Here is a 17,711-nt window from a genome sequence, read left to right on the forward strand (position 1 = left end):
TGAATTAAAAGCCAGCCTTTCTTTTGGGTCAGCACTGTTTCTAGATGGCATACAGGGCAGCCTAAAGGTCTAGACACGACAAGATATTAAACTTACATGCAAAGGTAGAAAGCACTTTTATTAGGCTAAAATATTTCTTGATGAGCCGAAATTATTTATGTGGGACGTTCAAAAAACTGATTTGTGACTATTTGCCTTGTCCTTGATTAGAGCCATGATTACACACATTGTTTTAGTAGTCTCTGAAGTCTCAGAGGCTTGCAGATCTGTCAGTCCGTTCTTATCCAATCACAGGAGAACGTACAGGATGTTCTCTTCTGAACTTACAGCTTTAGAACAGTTCGAATGCTGTGAGACAGAGCAAGAAGGAAATTTAAAGATGAACAAAAAATTACATTTATTTAGTGTGTGTGTGTGTGTGTGTATGTATGTATGTATGTATGTATGTATGTGTAGGTCAGTTCTCTTCTTCCAACACGTGGGACCCAGGGATTGAAATCAAGTCATTGGGCTTAGCCGCAGACACTTGTCCCTCTGAGCCCTGAATGGTGAACTTTTAGACTACTGACATTCTATTTGTTTTGATCCCCCTCCCTCTTGGAACAGGCCATTACTAATTCTGTATTGTACAGCTGAATTGAAAGCTCACCTTTTCCCCGAGTGCATCAGGTCCAAGGCTTTGTTAATTTGGTCGAAGGACAGATTGTCAGTAACAAATTCATCAACTTTTATCTTTTTGGACATATATTCAGACACAAGCTTTGGGACACTCTCCACACTCTTCCATCCTAAAGGAAATCACATTCTTAAGGATAATTTATGCAACATGTTTCTACAGTGTGATTAGTCACGTTCCTTTCCTGGGCGACACTGAGACAGTTCAGAGGTTAATTGGAATTCAAGGGATGAAACAGGCTAGAACTGGTATGATATGCAGGAAGAGTCGGACACACCCTGGGCTGTGAAAAAGTAAACACTTCAGAGTTGATCTTTTCCTCTATTAGGGCTACTAAACACTGGGCCTGATGAAACAGACTTGAAAAGCCTTCTACTGTGGAGGCTGAGGCGGGAAGGATTACAAGTTCAAGGCCAGTCTGGTCAACTCTGCCTCAAAAACAAACAGATTATAATTCTGCTGGAGAGCACTTGCCTAGCTAGTACATGGAACTCTGGCTTCAAAGGCCCTTCAAAACCAGTTCCAGGAGTATGGTGCCTCCAGGAGCATGTGCCAGTTAAATAGTTCCAAGATACTAGAAACCATTTAATCAGACTGACATCTTGTAAACAGTATAATCATAAAGAAAATTTGGGTTATGCCCCCATTTTAGCATTCTTTTGAAGGCTTTTATGGTGGGTTTCAAAAAAGCCAAAACAATATAAGGTATGGGATCTTGACACACCTTCTCTTAAACAGATCATTTAAAGTGCCTGGGATTATTTACAGCCCCCCCCCCCCAAGGATGGCAGGATAGGTTTGTTTAGTTTTGAAAGACTGTAAGAACGATGGAGGTTATTCTTCACAATAGTTGGGCTGTGAGACATGTTTGGTATCTTCTCCCCAGCTGAGCACCACAAAGACTTCCCAAACGACTAACCCCTCTTAGGATCACACCTAAGTGTGAAAATGATCAGTTTGATAGCTTTTAATTTTGTTTAAAAACTTTTGTCAATATTTAGTTTAGGACTCAGCACTGGTTACTACTGTACCAGTGTTATTTAGAAAGAAGTCTGATCACACCAAGTGATGGCTGCATTCTCTAAGGAAGGAGCAATCATGACAACTAAGTCCACACAAGAAACCCTGGGCAGTTCACTCATCCTGCCTCCACCTTCTGCTCATTAATTCTTGTCTCCCTCCTCCCCCCTCCCCCCTCCTTCCTTCTCCTTCTCTCTCTCTCTCTCTCTCTCTCTCTCTCTCTCTCTCTCTTTTGAGCCAGGGTTTCTGACTGTCCTGGAACTCACTGTGTACACCAGGCTGGCCTTGCACCTGCCTCTGCCTCCCAAGTGTTGGGATTAAATGCTGCAGCACAACACCTGGCTCTTCTTCTTCTTTTTTTTTCTTTTCCCCCGAGATAAGGGTTTCTCTGTGTAGCTTTGGAGCCTATCCTGGCAGTCGCTCTGGAGACCAGGCTGGCCTCGAACTCACAGAGATCCGCCTGCCTCTGCCTCCCGAGTGCTGGGATTAAAGGCGTGCGCCGCCAACGCCCGGCTTTCTTGCTCTTCTTTTGAAACCTGTATCATTGGTCTGTTAACTCCAGGAGAAACAGAATGCCTTCCCAGCACCAGCAGCCAACACTGACGAATTCTGAAAGCCTTCTCTTCAAGTCTCCCATGAAACAATTCATGACAGAAATACAACTTGTGATGATTTGTGTTAATCCAAGACAATGAGACTAGGATGTAAATTATGCCAGTGGAAACAGAGTAGAGAAAATCTACTTATCCATGGTGTTACCTCCAAAGGCAGTGCCTTTCCATGTGCGTCCTGTCACCAGCTGGAATGGACGAGTGGAGATTTCTTCACCCGAAGCAGCTACACCAACCACCACACTGACTCCCCAGCCTTTGTGGGCCGCCTCAAGGGCTGCTCTCTGCAAGCACAGAGATCAGATGCAGTCACAGATGCCCATGAACTGCACTGAGCATACCCTCTTCCCCAGAAACCTCTAGTGGAGGGAAGTTGACACAGAGCCATTAAAAAAAAAAAAAAAGCAACAAACTCCCAAACTTAATCTTTAGTAATTTTAATTTTACTGAGCAATTATATTTTAACAAGCATCTTTAAAAATTAACCTGAATATTAAAAGAATTGAACAAGGCTTTTTACTTGCTTGCTTTTTTGATTTTATACCCTATATCCACAATGAAAATTAATGAATCCAGACTGCTTCTCTCTCATGAGTCATTAAAAAACAAAACAAAACCAAAAAACTGCAAATAGACTTAAAATTTTAAGACCCGAGACTTTCACACTACTGAAAGACAACATGAAGTACTTACAGACAGTGAACAGGGAACTTTTTTTTTTTTTGGATAATATCTCAAACAACATAGGAAGTGAAAGCAGAAATAAACAGATTGAACACAGCAAATAAAGACTTCTGCACAGCAGAGAGCAGAGTGCGGATGCAGCACACAGATCATTTGTAAAATTGCAAGAAACCCCTGAAATCCCAACAACAAAATGCCAAACAACCTGGGCAAGGGATATAAAGGGACATTTCTCCTATGCAGACACAAATGACAAGTAGATACATGAAAAGATGTTAAACACCACTAGTCACAGAGACTCAAAACCACATCACCTCACTCCAGTAAGAATGGCAACAATCAGAAAGATTACAAAGGAACATTGTAGAATTATCCAGGAAAGGAGGAGCAGGAGCCGTCTGAGCTGTCCACCCCTCTTGCTTCAGCTCTCATTAGCTGTAGAAAATGGTTAAGGAAACCATTTACTGTGATGGTTTTTTCTTTGGGTGGGCAGGGCAGTCAAACCCAATGCCACCTAGGAAGAAGAATGCCACCCAGGAGAGAATCCAAAAGAGGAAGAAAGGCTTACACAGATTTCTCAAGCTTCTGAGATTGATTCCAACATGACAAGGGAGGGGGCAGGTAATTAAGGATGGTGCAGGTGGGGACTGTTCTGATATGGATGATGGCTTCTGGAGGAAGAGGAGAGAGAGAGAAAGGAGAGATGGAAATGCACATCAGCTCAGTAACCTTGGAGAAGGAGCAAAAGAAAACAGCTCTGTAAGCCTCTGTGACAATGTGAAGGCCACGGAGGAAGAAAGGAGCTGTTCAGAGTGTAGTCTCACGTGCCCAGGCCCTGGGATGCAAATGAACCCTCCAAAGCTGGGACAGGGAAGGGCTGGGCTACGTCAGCTGGTGTGCACAGAGGGCAGGGTCATGAGGGAAAGATTGGCCCAAAGACAGATTGAGCTGCAATGGAAGAAAGATGGTTCAAGGGCAGATTCTAGAAGTTCATCTTGGATTGGTGCCCGAGGTATTGTTAGATTAGAAGGACCACTCTACTTTTACTTTTCACTAGATGAGAAGACTTTTTAAGTGCACCACCAACACAGCTTCCAAAAGCCAAAACCCACTCTTCACAACCATGTCACACTCATCACCCCATCCAAGACCGACTGACTGACAGGCACCGAGCAGACAGAAGGTGAGCTAAAGGAATGTCAACACACCACAAACCCTGCCAACACCATACACAGAGGCCTCATCAAGTTAAGGCTAGGCTTCCTAGGAATGACTTCCTCTCTCCTCATAAAATTTCTTTGCCAGAAAAATTCCTTCCTGAGAGGAAGGAAGAGAACGATGAAATGGATCAGGTAAAACTGGGGAACCCTGACCCAAACAAGAATGCAGCAGCCCTATGTTTACTGCAGTACAGCCTAAGTGTCTGCTAGCTGCTATTTCTACTTAACAAAGCCAGACAGTCTTTAGTTTCCCCCATTCAGGCAGATGTAAACAGTACACAAAGGACTGACCATTACCTGGCAATCCATCAATGTGCATACTTTATGCTTTTAAGTATCAGTTTAAAAATAGAAGTAAACCCTAACTCAAATTAAAATGAAAGATTTTAGGGCTGGAGAGAGAGCTCAGCAGTTAAGAGCACTTTCTGCTCTTACAGAGGACCAGGTTTCAGATCCCAGCACCTACAAGGTGGCTCACAACCATCCCTAACTTCAGTTCTTGAGGATCCGATGCCCCCTTCTGACTTTGTGAGCACCAAGCACACATGTCATATACACACACATTCACAGGCGAAACATTCATACACATAAAATATAAACAGAAAAGTTTAGTGCAAGAAGCTGTCAAAAGTGAGTGTAAGGCAGTCACTATTTAATGTCACCCATGTCGGTTAGAATCCGAATCCTTTGCTCAGGTCACTGTGTCAGGATGTGTGTGCATATCCAATTCCAAAGTTCATGTTCTCCACACCATTGAGCTTTCCGTTTCACGAGATAAGCAGTTAACATGCACCCAAAAGCAAAGAAACATTTTTTTTGTTCATCATTCCCTCATCCCTTCTATCATTTCCCTCTCAAATAGTTCCAAGTAGTTCAAAAAGCTATTACTATTCTCCCCTTTCTTAGAATAAATTTCTATCGAAGTTGTTCCTTCCAAAACGAAACAACCTTTAATCACAAGGAAACTTCATTTTAGAAAAGTATTACAGGCACAGAAAGGGAGGTACACATACTCACCATGACCTTCACATTGCCAATACACTCGAAGGAGAAGTCTACTCCCCCATCTGTCATCTCAATGAGTACTTCCTGGATGGGCTTATTGAACTCTTGGGGGTTAATACATTCAGTGGCTCCAAATTCTTTGGCCTTTGCGAATTTATCTTTATTGATGTCGATGCCAATGATCCGGGATGCACCAGCCACTTTACAGCCCATGATCACTGCCAATCCAACTCCTCCCAAGCCAAAGACAGCACAGGTAGAACCAGGCTCCACCTATCATCAAAGACATTCTGTAAGTGGCATGCCAAGACTCACAGCCTCACAGGACAGCCAGGGTTCCAGCAGTGTCTCTTACCTTGGCAGTGTTCACAGCAGCACCATAGCCGGTTGAAACGCCACAACCGAGAAGGCAGACTTTATCCAAAGGTGCCGAAGGGTCAATTTTAGCAACAGAGATGTCAGCCACAACTGTGTACTCAGAAAATGTGCTGGTTCCCATGAAATGGAAAAGAGGCTTTCCTTTGCAGGTGAATCTGGTCGTGCCATCGGGCATTAACCCTTTCCCCTGAGTCACTCTAGAGACAAGAAAAAGGAAAATAGAAGGGAGACTCATTCCTTAACTATAGAAAAAAAAATTAGTTTTAAAAACAACGACCAGTGTCGGGCGTTGGTGGCGCACACCTTTAATCCCAGCACTCGGGAGGCAGAGGCAGGCAGATCTCTGAGTTCGAGGCCAGCCTGGTCTCCAGAGCGAGTGCCAGGATAGGCTCCAAAGCTACACAGAGAAACCCTGTCTTGAAAAACAAAAACAAACAAACAAACAAACAAACAACGACGAGCAAAGTATGCTAAGACAAAAACCCCCTAACCTTTAATGCAGTGGTTCTCAATGTTCCTAATGCTGTGGTGACCTCAACCATAAAATTACTTTGATGCTACTTCATAATTATAATTTTGCTACTGTTAGGAAAGGTAATGTAAATATCTAATATTCAGGGTATCTGTTGTCTGACCCCTGAAGGGGTCATGACCCACAGATTGAGAACCACCATTCTAATGCATTCATTAACAACTTTCCACATTCCAAAAACACCTTTCTCGATATATGAAGACTGGGATCTTCCTCAGCTTTGTCGTCAGTCTGGGATCTGTATACCATAAGCAGCGCATCCACTATTTTCTACCTCAGTTAAGTTGTGCTATCAGAACTGAATGGATTCCAACAGGTTCAACTCCTATGACATTATTTTAAAATTCCATAAAAATTTACAAGCCAATAAAGCTTCATAAATGATGAAGCTCAAACTAGAATTTATGTAAGAAGTGATCCCAAACGATTGTCCAACTCATCTAGTGAAAAACAAAGACACTCTATGGGGTAATATTCTCAAGGCTCTGAGTTCCACCCCACCTCTTTTTGAGACAGGGCTTCACCACGGAGCCATGGGTGACAACTTGAGGGTGATATGTGACCAGGATGGTCTCAAACTCACAGGGATCCAGCCGCCTCTACCTCGAGTGCTGAGACTAAAGGTGTGCATCATCAGTGTCAGTATCATCCTCCACTGTGGCTGATTACCACTAGGGGGAAAGCAAACTAGCAAAATGCCCCCCAAAACAACTCCCAAACTCAATTACCTTACAAGAGACGGGGAACTGGCATTTGCTTAGGAGTGCAGGCTTAGCCAGATGTGGGTAGCCCTGAGCTACTCGATGAAGTGCTTACTGCTTCTGGTGTCTCACTACAGTGTGGAGAAGCAGCAGCGTCTTCCTTGTAGATTATTGCTACAAAAATCTGACTGCCTGGCTAGAAAAGCATTAGCACTGTGTCCAATGGTGTGAGGGCTCACTGTGTGTGTGTGTGTGTGTGTGTGTGTGTGTGTGTGTGTGTGTTGCTCTGAGTCTCCCCACCCTCTCTGAGACAGGGGCTCTTGGCTACTGTGTTGGTCAGTCAGCTGGGTGAATTATCTACTGATTGTCGAGTCTCCTTCCACCTCCCTAAGGGCAGGCTGGGACGCTTGTGCTACTGCAGCTGGCTCTGATGTGGTTTCTGGGGATCTGAATTTTCCCAACTGAGCCATCTTCTCAGGTCCAACCATTACCATTTCTAATAAACACAATAACCTGACACATTCAGACAAATATTTTGAAATATATACACAAATAAATACACAAAAGAGGAGGAAACATGTCTATACATTGTAAGGATAACTCTTTCCGACAGCCGCCTGAGTTCCACTGCCATGTTAGGGCCCCCAAATAACACACAGAGATTAATATTGGTTATAATGCTTCTGGCCAATGACTAGGATTTCTCATTTGCTAGCTCTGTCTTAAGTATCAACCATAATCACTAATCTATATGTTTTATAAAGACTTATCTTATAGAGGACGCCAGTGCCCCGGGATCACATGGTAACCCTCTCTACTACATTTCCCAGAATCCTCCTCTACTAGTCCTACCTAACTTGCTTCTCTATTGGCTGACAGTGCTTTATTTATCAACCAATAAGACAAACACATACACAGAAGGACCTCCCCCATCAATACATTGCTTTAGGAGTAGACAGCTACTGGACAGCTGTGTGTGTACTTCTCACACCTTATCCAATCAAATCACAGGACTCCTTCTAGAGACAGCAGCGTACATACCTACCATAAAACAGGTAAGGATGTAGCACTAATTTTAACAGTCCCCCCTTGGTATGACCTGGTATCAACCAACAGGCAAATGAACAAACCCTGGTAGCTGGAGTGGAATATGTCAAAACAACACAAAAGTAGACATGTACACAGGAACTTGGACACTGCTCAGAGACACAAATGGAAGAAACCTGACAGCACATGCCTCGTGATTCAACCACACAAAGGTCTACATGAAAGCTACCAGGACAGTGGTGACCTCTGCAGGAATCAGGTCTGGGTCTGGAAGGGACATGAGGAACACAGAGGGGTGCCGGTGAAGATCTCCACCTGTACCTGGGAGAAGGGTCTAGCCAGCAGGTGTATACAAGAAAACACTCACTGGGCTGCACATTTACAATTTGTGTACCATGAATACTGTATGGATATATGTTCTACCACAATAAAAAAAAGCAGCCAACAAGGTCTAAATGGTCTCAAAGGATCCTTAAGTGGTATGCCACACCTCACAACGAACAGCCCTTTCTGTGTCAAGGGGTTTGTTACATCCTGTAGGCTTCACACAACGCTCCTGTGGTAACTTTTATTACTTTGATTTAATGCACAATAAAAGAGCTCATAAAAAGGACTTCATTTCATTAAAGGAAAAAGTCTTCCCTCGTAAATTTAGCTATTACAGGAAGAGAATGTATTCAGAAAACTCTGACCCCCTTATACCACCCTTCTTTGGCTCTTTGAAACAAGGCCATACATCTACAGTCTGGGCTTCGAACCTCTTGCCTCCATTTCCTAAGTGTTGGGATTACAGGTGTGGACCACCATTCCTGGTTACAAGCTCCCGTCTTAGATCTGGTGAAACTAGGCAAACTTGATGACTTCCGAGTCTTGATTTTTTTCTTCCTTGAACAGACAGAGCTTAGTAACACTGACAGCAAGGCCTCTTTAAAGACAGAATTAATTAACTCTTGTAAAAGGCGCCGTATCAATCACTACACGGTTACTTGCTGTGATTGTTATTTTTTTTTGTGTGTGTAGGTGTTTTGCCTGGATGTATGTATTTATGCGCACCATAACTGTGCCTGCTGCTGCAGGCCAGAGAGGGTGTCAGTTACCCTGAAACTGGAGTTACAGATGGTTGTGAGCCACCATGTGGGTGTTAGGATTCAAACGTGGGTCCTCTGGAAGAGCAGCTAGTTCAACAAGTGCTTTTAACTGCAGAGCCATCGCTCTAACACCGTACTTACTGTTAATAAGATCTCTTATTCTAAGACTGTATTAAAAGAGGGCTGGGGAGATGACTCAGCAGTTAAAAGCACTTACTGTGCAAGCATGGAGGCTTGAGTTCAAAACTGCAGAATCCGTGTAAAATACCAGGATTGATCCCATATGCTTATAACCCTACTACTGGGGGAGGGGCAGGAGGAGAGGAAGAATGGAGTCAGGCAGACCCAGGAGCTGTGGCCAGCCATTACAGCCGAAATGGACAGCTTCCATTTAAGAGACCCTGTCTCAAAGGAATGGCCTGGGCAAGCTGTGCAACAGTTTTCTCTGAAATTGAAACATTTCATTCTGCAAGGCTTAAAGCAGGAAGGCAAACAACTGAAAACAGCTTCAGGAAGTCCCTGAAACTGGCCAGATTCACTAGGCCCCTTCTTGCCAGAGTAAGCAATAAAAGCTAAGAGTCCCCTTGAGATAAGAGAGCCAAGTTGCAAAGACTCTCAGGGCAGAGCAGCTGCCTGGAAGAGGTCTAGAGCAACTGAGTCACTTGGAAAGGACACTCTGTAACTTGTTGAGTTGCCTGCAGGCTGTGCATGGAGCTCCAGGTTCCCAGCTTTTGTGAGCTGTCACCCACGCTGGGGTGGGCTTTGGTGATGCAAATGTCTTTCAGTATTTCTGCTCCTGTAAGTAATCCCTTACCCATATTCCTGTAAGTGACCCCCATAAAACTCATGGTTCGTTTCACCAACCTGGACTTCGGTGGGTATCTACCTTGGTCTGTGGTAGGCTCCTTATGTGGGGTAAGTAGACATATGTGTTATATCTCCCCAGGAGTTTTGTCATGCAACAGGGGGAAAGATGAAGGTGGGGGGTGAGCTTCTCTGATGTCATGCTGTGTGTGGCCCCTGCATGTGCAACAGACACACACAGAGTAAACATATATTTTTTTTAAAAAAGAGATACTAACCTTATCTTCTGGCAAAGGTTTGTTTTAGGATTCAGACAAAATTTGCATTCTCCACATTGTGGGACGTAAAGCGGGATGACAGTATCACCTGGGAAACAAATGTGACCTTATTATCCCGAATGACGCAGCTGGCTCTAAGTGAACACAGTAGTCCTCTTAATTTCACCAGCTGATGCAACTCCCCAAAGACAAAGCCTCAAAGCTTAGAAACGTTATCTAAAGAGCATGGTCCAGACACTAGCCAACCATGCACAAAAAGATAGGTTTCAAAGTTTTTGATCTAAATGAAACTCTAGATAATTGGAGGATAAAGAGGTCGGTATGTTTCAAAAACACCAATTCATTGATGCATCTCTAAATACTCCTGCGTAACTTGCCAAAATTGCTTTTGGTAATGTACTTAAGACAGTTTCAAACAAAAAGCAGCCTGCAAATCAAAGAGGAAGAAATTAATCCAAATATTTGTGTTCCAAGATCAGTAAAATTAACTGTGACAACTTTCGTAGGTGATGACTTGCTCATAAATAAATTTCTGCATAGTTAACCAGTAGTACTGTCCCTACCGAAACAAGCCAAAATCATTATGAGTGAATTAAATGCTTTCCTTACCTGCCTTCACCCTAGTCACCCCTTCACCAACACTTTCCACAATTCCAGCACCTTCATGTCCCAAGATCACCGGGAAACACCCCTCAGGATCAGCTCCACTCAGGGTATAGGCATCGGTGTGGCAGACGGCAGTGGCAATGATCTACCAGGATGTCAAGAGAAAGAGCAACTAAGCATACACACACCACATTTTGGAGACTTTTAGATACATTTCTTTTATAATTTTACTCCTCTAAAATTAGCATGCTTACAATTCTTAGACCTGAGAGACTTCTTGGCAGTAATGAGAATGAATGGTGCCTCATTAATATGCAAAGAGGCGTGGCATAGCTATTTTCCTATGAATGGTGCCTCATTAATATGCAAGGAGGCGTGGCATAGCTATTTTCCTTTTTGGTGTACATGAACAAGGAGAGGTAAAGTGGATGGCTTCACCAGTGCCGTGCCTTCAGTTGCAAGAAGGACCAAAACGGGGCCATCTCACTGCTGGCTCCCTAACCTGGGGAATGTGATGCCTAAGAAGACATTATTTCTGAGAGGTGCCTGTCTGTCTGGTCTCTGCCAAAGCTCAGAGCTTTTAGTGGAATGGAGTCTTTTTGCTGATATACACAATTTCACTGGACTCTCCCTGGCTTCTAATAATCATATTTGGGGCTGGAAAGACGGCTCAGTGATTAAGAGTGCTTGCTGCTCTTGAGATGATGCGGGTTTTGGTTCTCAGCACCCACTTCAGGCAGCTCATAACTACCTGCAACTCCTCTGGGCTCAACACCCTCTCGTCTCCTCAGGCTCCTGCATGCACCTGGCACATACAGACTCATAGAGGCACACAGACATATCCATTAACGAAAAAAGCAATTAAAGGCAAAATCTTGTATTTATGCTTTCTGCTTCCGTCCTATGTACCTGCTCTCTGCTGAAAGCCACTAGTTTCCTGGGGAAGAAAGCTGTCACTGTGCCCACACTACTCATCTCAGTTTATCTTGGACAAACTGTCAGCACCAATCAGCTTAACTTTTGCACATGAACAGAAATACACAAAGTATTATAAGATTTCAGATTCTTAGATCCTGGCTGAAAAGGACCTTAAAAGCATTGGGTTTTGTGCTTCTCAATCAGATACTGGTGAACCTTGGGACACAGGCTAGTGTGTGCACAGTGTGTCTGGTGGCACGATGATGCAAGAGACCAGTGACTCTTCCATGAAGAGGAACATTTTTCCAGAATGTTAAGGAACAAAACACATGGAATGGTTACGAATTTAAAGCATTAATGTTTTACATTAATAAACAAAAACAAAAACAATAAAACCAAAAAGCCAAACTAGAGCAGAGGGTAAAACCACATTACATAAATGTTAAGGTGTCAAAGGTCTCTCGGGAATGCTGCCTTCTGCCTTTCTCTAGGGGTAACTTCTCTTCTTAGTCACAGCAGAGGGTAAGAAGCAGGGGACTAATGAATCCACTGACCCTGGCCTTGTCCGCCAGGGGCAGGGCATTTTAGAGCTCTCTAGGCAAGGCAACTTTGTTCATTGTTCTAATCAATCAAAACCCTTTTGCAGTTTTCTGGAAGCAAAACTGAAGCTTGTGTCTATTCTTACTGACTCTAATCCACCACACTGTGAGTTATGGGATCAGCAGAAGGGAGAGGATCATATAAAGCCACCGTAAACCCAAACCATAAAAAGTTATGTCGTGATAGTACACTAATCCGGGGGCTTGGCTTCTTCTCAGCCCCAGAGCAATACAGAATGAAGGGGGGGGGGCAGGTGAGAGGGCTCTGTGACTCTGCAGTTGGAAGGCTTCCAGTGCTTTCTCCTCGACTCAACCCTTTGGGTTAATCCTCTGTGGCCCTCAGGTCCACTCTTCTCTCCGAAGACCTAACTGTAAGCTTCTTCCCACAGTGCCTTGCTGTGACATTACCTTAATTCGAACTTCATGAGCCTTTGGAGGGGCCACTTCTACTTCCTCTATGGAGAGAGGCTTTCCGGCCTCCCAGGCGACTGCAGCCTTGCATCTGATCACCTAGAGTGGGGGGAAGGAAGTGAACAGTTTATCCTCCTAAATTAATAACTATTTCATGGTCAGTTCAGATAACGATGATGCTAATGTCAGCGTGTACCAGGGCTGGGGAGACGGCTCAGTGGGTAGAGGCCCTGCTGTGCCAGCATGAGGACCAGAGCGCAACTCCACAGCACACCTGATGTAGCGGCCTGTCTGTAATTACAGATGGCAGACTCAGACTGCAGACGGGGGTCCTCAGAGCAAGCTGGCTGGCTAGACTAACTGTACTGTTGAGCTCTGGGTTCAAGTGAAAGACCCTGATTCAATACAGATGGTGCAGAGTGATTGAAGAAGACACCTGATGTCAGCCTCAGACCTCCACGTGACCATACACAAACACACTCTCACACACATTACAAACTCAGACACACACAACTAAAGTGAACAGCACATTCACAGAAAAACGTATACCTCTGTGTGAAATGGAGAACTGTTTTTTAGGTTTCATATAATTCATATACTAAAAACATATATTTGGAGGGTCAGGGATAGTGACGCAAACCTTCAGTTCCAGTACTTGAGAGGCAGGTGGATCTCTGTGAGTTTGAGGCCAGCCTGGTCTACATTTCAAGTTGCAGGACAGGGCTACATAGAGAGAGCCTATCTCAAACCCTCCCTGGAGAAACCACTACTACAACCCCCGCCCCCACACACTATTCGAAAGGCTGAAGAGATGTCACTCTGCAGAGGACTCAGTATCTCAGTTCAGTGCTCAGTATCTACATGCCCAAGACTACTTGTAACTCCAGTTCCAGAGGACCCATGCCTTCTTGTATCTTCCACAAGCTTCTGCATGCACGTGGTACACACACACACACACACACACACACACACACACACACACACAGTAAACACTATTTTAAAAAAAAGATCTAATTGAAATGCTCATGACACTGTACAATGTATGGAAAAGAACAGATTAGATACAGGTCCTGCTGGGTGTGGAGGTACACATTTTTAATCTCAGCACTTGGGAGGCAGAGGCAGGAGGATCTCTGTTTGAGGCCCACATAAAGTTCTGGACCAGCAAGAGTCATATAGTGAGACATTGTCCAAAAAGCTAGGGATGTTGCTTAGCTTAGTGGCAGAGCACTTGCCTCTAATGCACAAGGCCCTGGATTCGATCCCCAACACAGCAAAAGACAAGCCAGGTAAGAGAAACAACAAAATCCCACCCAGGTCCTGTCAGTAGGTTTGGTAAGTAATTGAAGGGTCCACAAGTTTATTATCATGTATCCTAACACTCTTTCCCTTGGGATAGCTTACAAAACACCACTGTAGTGCAAAACTACATAGTGGAAAGGATCCTAAAAAAATCCAAATGGGGGATATGTAAAAATACCATAACCATCTCTCGTAGCTTTAAGCATTGTGGTGGATTGGATGGAATTTTGGCACTCGGGAGCCACAGGATACTGAGTGTTACAGCTCGGGTGGAAAAGTATTCTGGCAATCGGGAGCCAAGGAATACCACAAGTCACAACAAGTGTAGTAGCTTACAGCCCTGCTCCAGGGGGAAGACTTCCCTAGTGTAACAGCTCTGCTCCAGCAGGGGAGGGCTTCCCAGGTGAAATTGTTATAGTTAGGCTCTGGTCCCCAGAGTTTAACAACTTCACTTTGCTAGGGGAAGGTTTCCCCAGCAAAAGTGTTACAGCCCTGCTCCCCTTGCTTGCTCCATTCCAGTGGTGAAGGAAGGTCTCACCCAAACCTCATTCAAGAGATTTATTGGAAAGAAAGAATCCAGGAGAGTGGCTGCCCTCTAGCCACAAGCTGAACAGGTACAGGGTTTATATAAGGATTCTTAGGGGTGGAGTTTTCCCAGGGAGATTTATAGGGTGGGGATTGGTCAGATTTCAATCACTAAGCTCAGACTGGCTAGATCTTGTGCTCAGGGATTGGATGGTTTTCTGCCAGGTTTCGAGTCAAATTTGGCTGATTCTAGGGCCAAAGTGTGTTTCTGTGGTTCTGCTCAGGGTGCGTTTCTTTGGCTGGCCCCTTTTCCCCACAGTAACTGTGCTAGCTAATGCATTAACCATTTGCCATGTGTGGCTACTGAACAGTAGAAAAAAGTCAGGGTGACCCGAGATTGGCTATGGATGTAAATTTTGAAAGCTTAGAAGAGTAAAAATATCCCAGCTAACAATTTGAAACAATACTGTGACTATTAAGTTGGGTAAACATAGCATTAGAATTACTTTTATCTATTCTTTCTCAAATGTGGTTCTTGGAAAGTTTAAAACTCCATATACAGTTTTTTTATCGTGCATCTAAAGCAATGAGCTAGCTCTTCCTTACCCCAGAAGCGAACCTAATGAGGAATGTTGGGTTTTGTTAGTTCACTTGATGCTTACGAAATATGTCGACAGAATAAAGGTTGCAAGCCACCGGGTTTACAGGAGATGGGCTTGAAAGTCAATAAACACTTAAGACGTGATTTAAAGAAACATGTACACGGTGGTGCACACGGAAAGCGAAGGCCCAAGGAAGAGCCTGACTTTGCTTGGCAGTTTTGAGCGCGGCCAGTGCTCAGCTACGCCATCGCCATCCTGCAAGTGCGATCCGGGCAAGCTACTCCATCCCGCCTCTTCCCGCGGGCTGCTCCCAAGCGCAGGGCCGAAACAAAGCCTCCCTGCCGTCGCCTCCCCCGCTGGCGGCGGCATACCCCACGGGCGCTCCCTTCCTCCGCTCGGGCCCATGCCGCGTTTCAATACCTGGTTCGCCATGTCCGCAAGCTGTGGTTCGCGAGCAAAACGTCCGCAACAAGCCTAGCGGATCCCGGGAATGGGCGGGCCGTGCGCGAGGGGCGGGGCCGAGCGCGGGAGGCGGGACCTTGATGCTCAGGCCGCGTGCAGAGGGACGGAGCTTGAGAGGGAGGCGGGGCTAACGCCGGAAGGGCGGAGCCTGGGTTTTGGCTCCCGCGCTCCCCTGCTGGCGAGGGCGGGGATTTTATCCAGAGTCGGTGACGCTTTTTATTCGGGGCTGGTCTGACGGAGTCGCTGCAAAGCGTCTCTGTGGTATTTCCCTGCCTAACTTTGGTGAGCCCTCGCACGTAAGGCTTAGACGTGAGAGAGGAACAACGCGAGGAAACCCAGTGCCCCTGAAGCACGTGAGGAACTAGCCCCGCCTTCCGTGCCTCCCCCTCCCCCCGCTTGGCGCTTCCGGGTACGGGATGCGTCAACACTGCCCCCAGCGGCGAGTCGTGGTAACGCGGGACTCTGGGGCGAGAGGGGCCGTCCTAGAAGCACCTGCCCTGGCTCCGGGTCCAGCAGCTTCCCGGGGCCATAGGACACGGAACGAGGGACAGAATGGGTGCGTTTTCAGAGTAGAGCGTCTGTGTATAGCCGGAGGATGCTGCGTTCTTACGTAATCCTAAACGCTGCCAGGACACACGGAGGTTTTGTTGAAATGTGCCTGCAAAGACACCGCATTCTCTTTGTATTTTCCAAGGCTTATTTCTTCAACACAAGACCTTAAGGGTTGACGTTTTCCACAAAACTCTTTGAAGTCCTTCCCTCTTTTCACACTAACTCACACTCCGACTTTTAACTTATAAAATGATTATAGGGTGACTACCGGATTCTGTCTCCAGTCAGGGTGGCTTTCCTAAACTCCAGGCTTGAAGTGCAAAGTGCCTGCTAGATACCCGTGTGTGTTAGGGTAGCTCATAGTGCTTAAAACTCAACTCACTTAAAACCAGTCTTGTATTTTCTTCTTAAAGGGACCTTTCTTTACATCTCCGTGTTGATGGCAGGTGTGTCCATCTACTTGCTCCAGCCAGAAACCCGAGAATCACAGTGTAGGGCCCTTAGGTCGCCCCTAATGACCAGAAGACCACAGACATGCAATTGCAGAAAGCAGCTTTGTTCTCAAGACAGAAAAATTCGCATGCTGGGGTCCACCCAAAGTGGCACCAACTACAGGGAGGAGTGAGGTGGTCCCTTTTAAGCTTGCTTAGGGCAATTCCAGCTGTGGTTAGGCATGAAGTGATTTGGGTGGAGACCCTGACTGGTCAGGAGAGACTTTAGTGATTGGCCAATGACATCTGGTCAGCAGCTGTGGTGGCTGTGTCAGGGTTCAGTCTGCTGTGCCAAGATTCTGTTTGAAGATAGCAAGAACAGTTCCTACGTGTGGTCAGGTAGGACCCGATTGGCCACCGGGCCCGGCATACTTCCTGAGGGTCTGATTGAAGTCCGACATGAGTCATAGGATTATGGGGTAATATGGGGCAGAGGTCTTAGCAAACTGGCCCCTTAAAAAACAACTGGCCCTAGTTCCTTCATTCCCCCCTTGAGTTAAAACAAAAGTCAAATGTTTGAACTTAATGTGAGTTCTGTGTCATTTGTAGGCAGAGGCCTATATTGGCTGCAAAGGACCATTCATTTAATTGCTCCAGTGAATTCTTTTATAATAAGGAGGAGAGTGTTGACTATACATCGCTCCAAATCAGAACTAGCAACAGGATCAATAGGGGTCCTACCAGTGCGGTTATTAAGGTCGTGGCCCATGATGACCATGAGAACAAGGGTTCGTGCCAATCAGAACTGTTCCTCCATTGTTTTTCTCGATATTGTAACCTTTTACATACCAGGCACAGATTCTTTTATCACCCCTGAGTGATTAGAAGCGATATTGTGCTCCCAGCTCCAGGCATGTTTTCCCTGTTGGAAGAGGAGGTCTAATCCTGGGTGGTGCTGTAGCACTGAGGATGCTAAAGAACTAAGGGATGATTCTAGGTGGGAAATAGATTTTTTTCTAACTTGGCCGGATCTTGATCACTCAAGGCACCTAACGTCTTGTAATTTTCATATTGTAACACAAGGGCAGTAGTGCCTATTCGGGTAACCCCAACTATTCCCAGACCTGCCAAAGTTGGAACGTGGAGTGCCGGAGACTACCTTTGTCAAGTGGAGGGAAGGTGGCTAGGTGGGTTGTCATGGTCTCATCAAAATAATAAAGGACTTGGGGGAAAATCTGAATGAAGACACAGAATTCTGA

At 45.3% G+C, this 17,711-nt stretch overlaps 2 protein-coding genes across 2 annotated transcripts in view; one reads left to right on the forward strand and one right to left on the reverse strand.

Annotated features, from left to right (window-relative positions):
- Window positions 1–2,711, forward strand: part of Metap1 (methionyl aminopeptidase 1) — a 41,627-nt gene extending 38,916 nt beyond the window's left edge. The window contains exon 10 of the mRNA XM_035452003.1: window positions 2,259–2,711. Coding sequence (XP_035307894.1) covers window positions 2,259–2,299 — 41 coding nt within the window. The 3' untranslated portion in view covers window positions 2,300–2,711. The remainder of the gene's footprint in view (window positions 1–2,258) is intronic.
- Window positions 93–15,583, reverse strand: Adh5 (alcohol dehydrogenase 5 (class III), chi polypeptide). The gene is made up of 9 exons (XM_027395816.2): window positions 15,428–15,583; window positions 12,576–12,677; window positions 10,654–10,795; window positions 10,045–10,132; window positions 5,572–5,791; window positions 5,229–5,489; window positions 2,456–2,591; window positions 650–788; window positions 93–348 (listed from the first exon to the last, which is right to left on the reverse strand). The coding sequence occupies exons 1-9, from the start codon at window positions 15,437–15,439 to the stop codon at window positions 324–326; spliced, it is 1,125 nt and encodes a 374-aa protein (XP_027251617.1). The 5' UTR covers window positions 15,440–15,583; the 3' UTR covers window positions 93–323.
- Window positions 15,584–17,711: the final 2,128 nt, after the last annotated feature.

This window comes from Cricetulus griseus (assembly GCF_003668045.3).
Source record: "Cricetulus griseus strain 17A/GY chromosome 1 unlocalized genomic scaffold, alternate assembly CriGri-PICRH-1.0 chr1_0, whole genome shotgun sequence".
NCBI classification, from domain to species: domain Eukaryota; kingdom Metazoa; phylum Chordata; class Mammalia; order Rodentia; family Cricetidae; genus Cricetulus; species Cricetulus griseus.

What these genes read in the sequence shown, in the direction of transcription:
- Adh5 (XM_027395816.2), bottom strand. An exon ending in AACCTTTGCCAGAAGATAAG is followed by an intron (nt 5,792 to 10,044) that starts GTTAGTATCTCT and finishes TCTTGTCTCTAG; the next exon opens with AGTGACTCAGGGGAAAGGGT. An exon ending in CTGATGCACTCGGGGAAAAG is followed by an intron (nt 349 to 649) that starts GTGAGCTTTCAA and finishes TCTGTCTCACAG; the next exon opens with CATTCGAACTGTTCTAAAGC.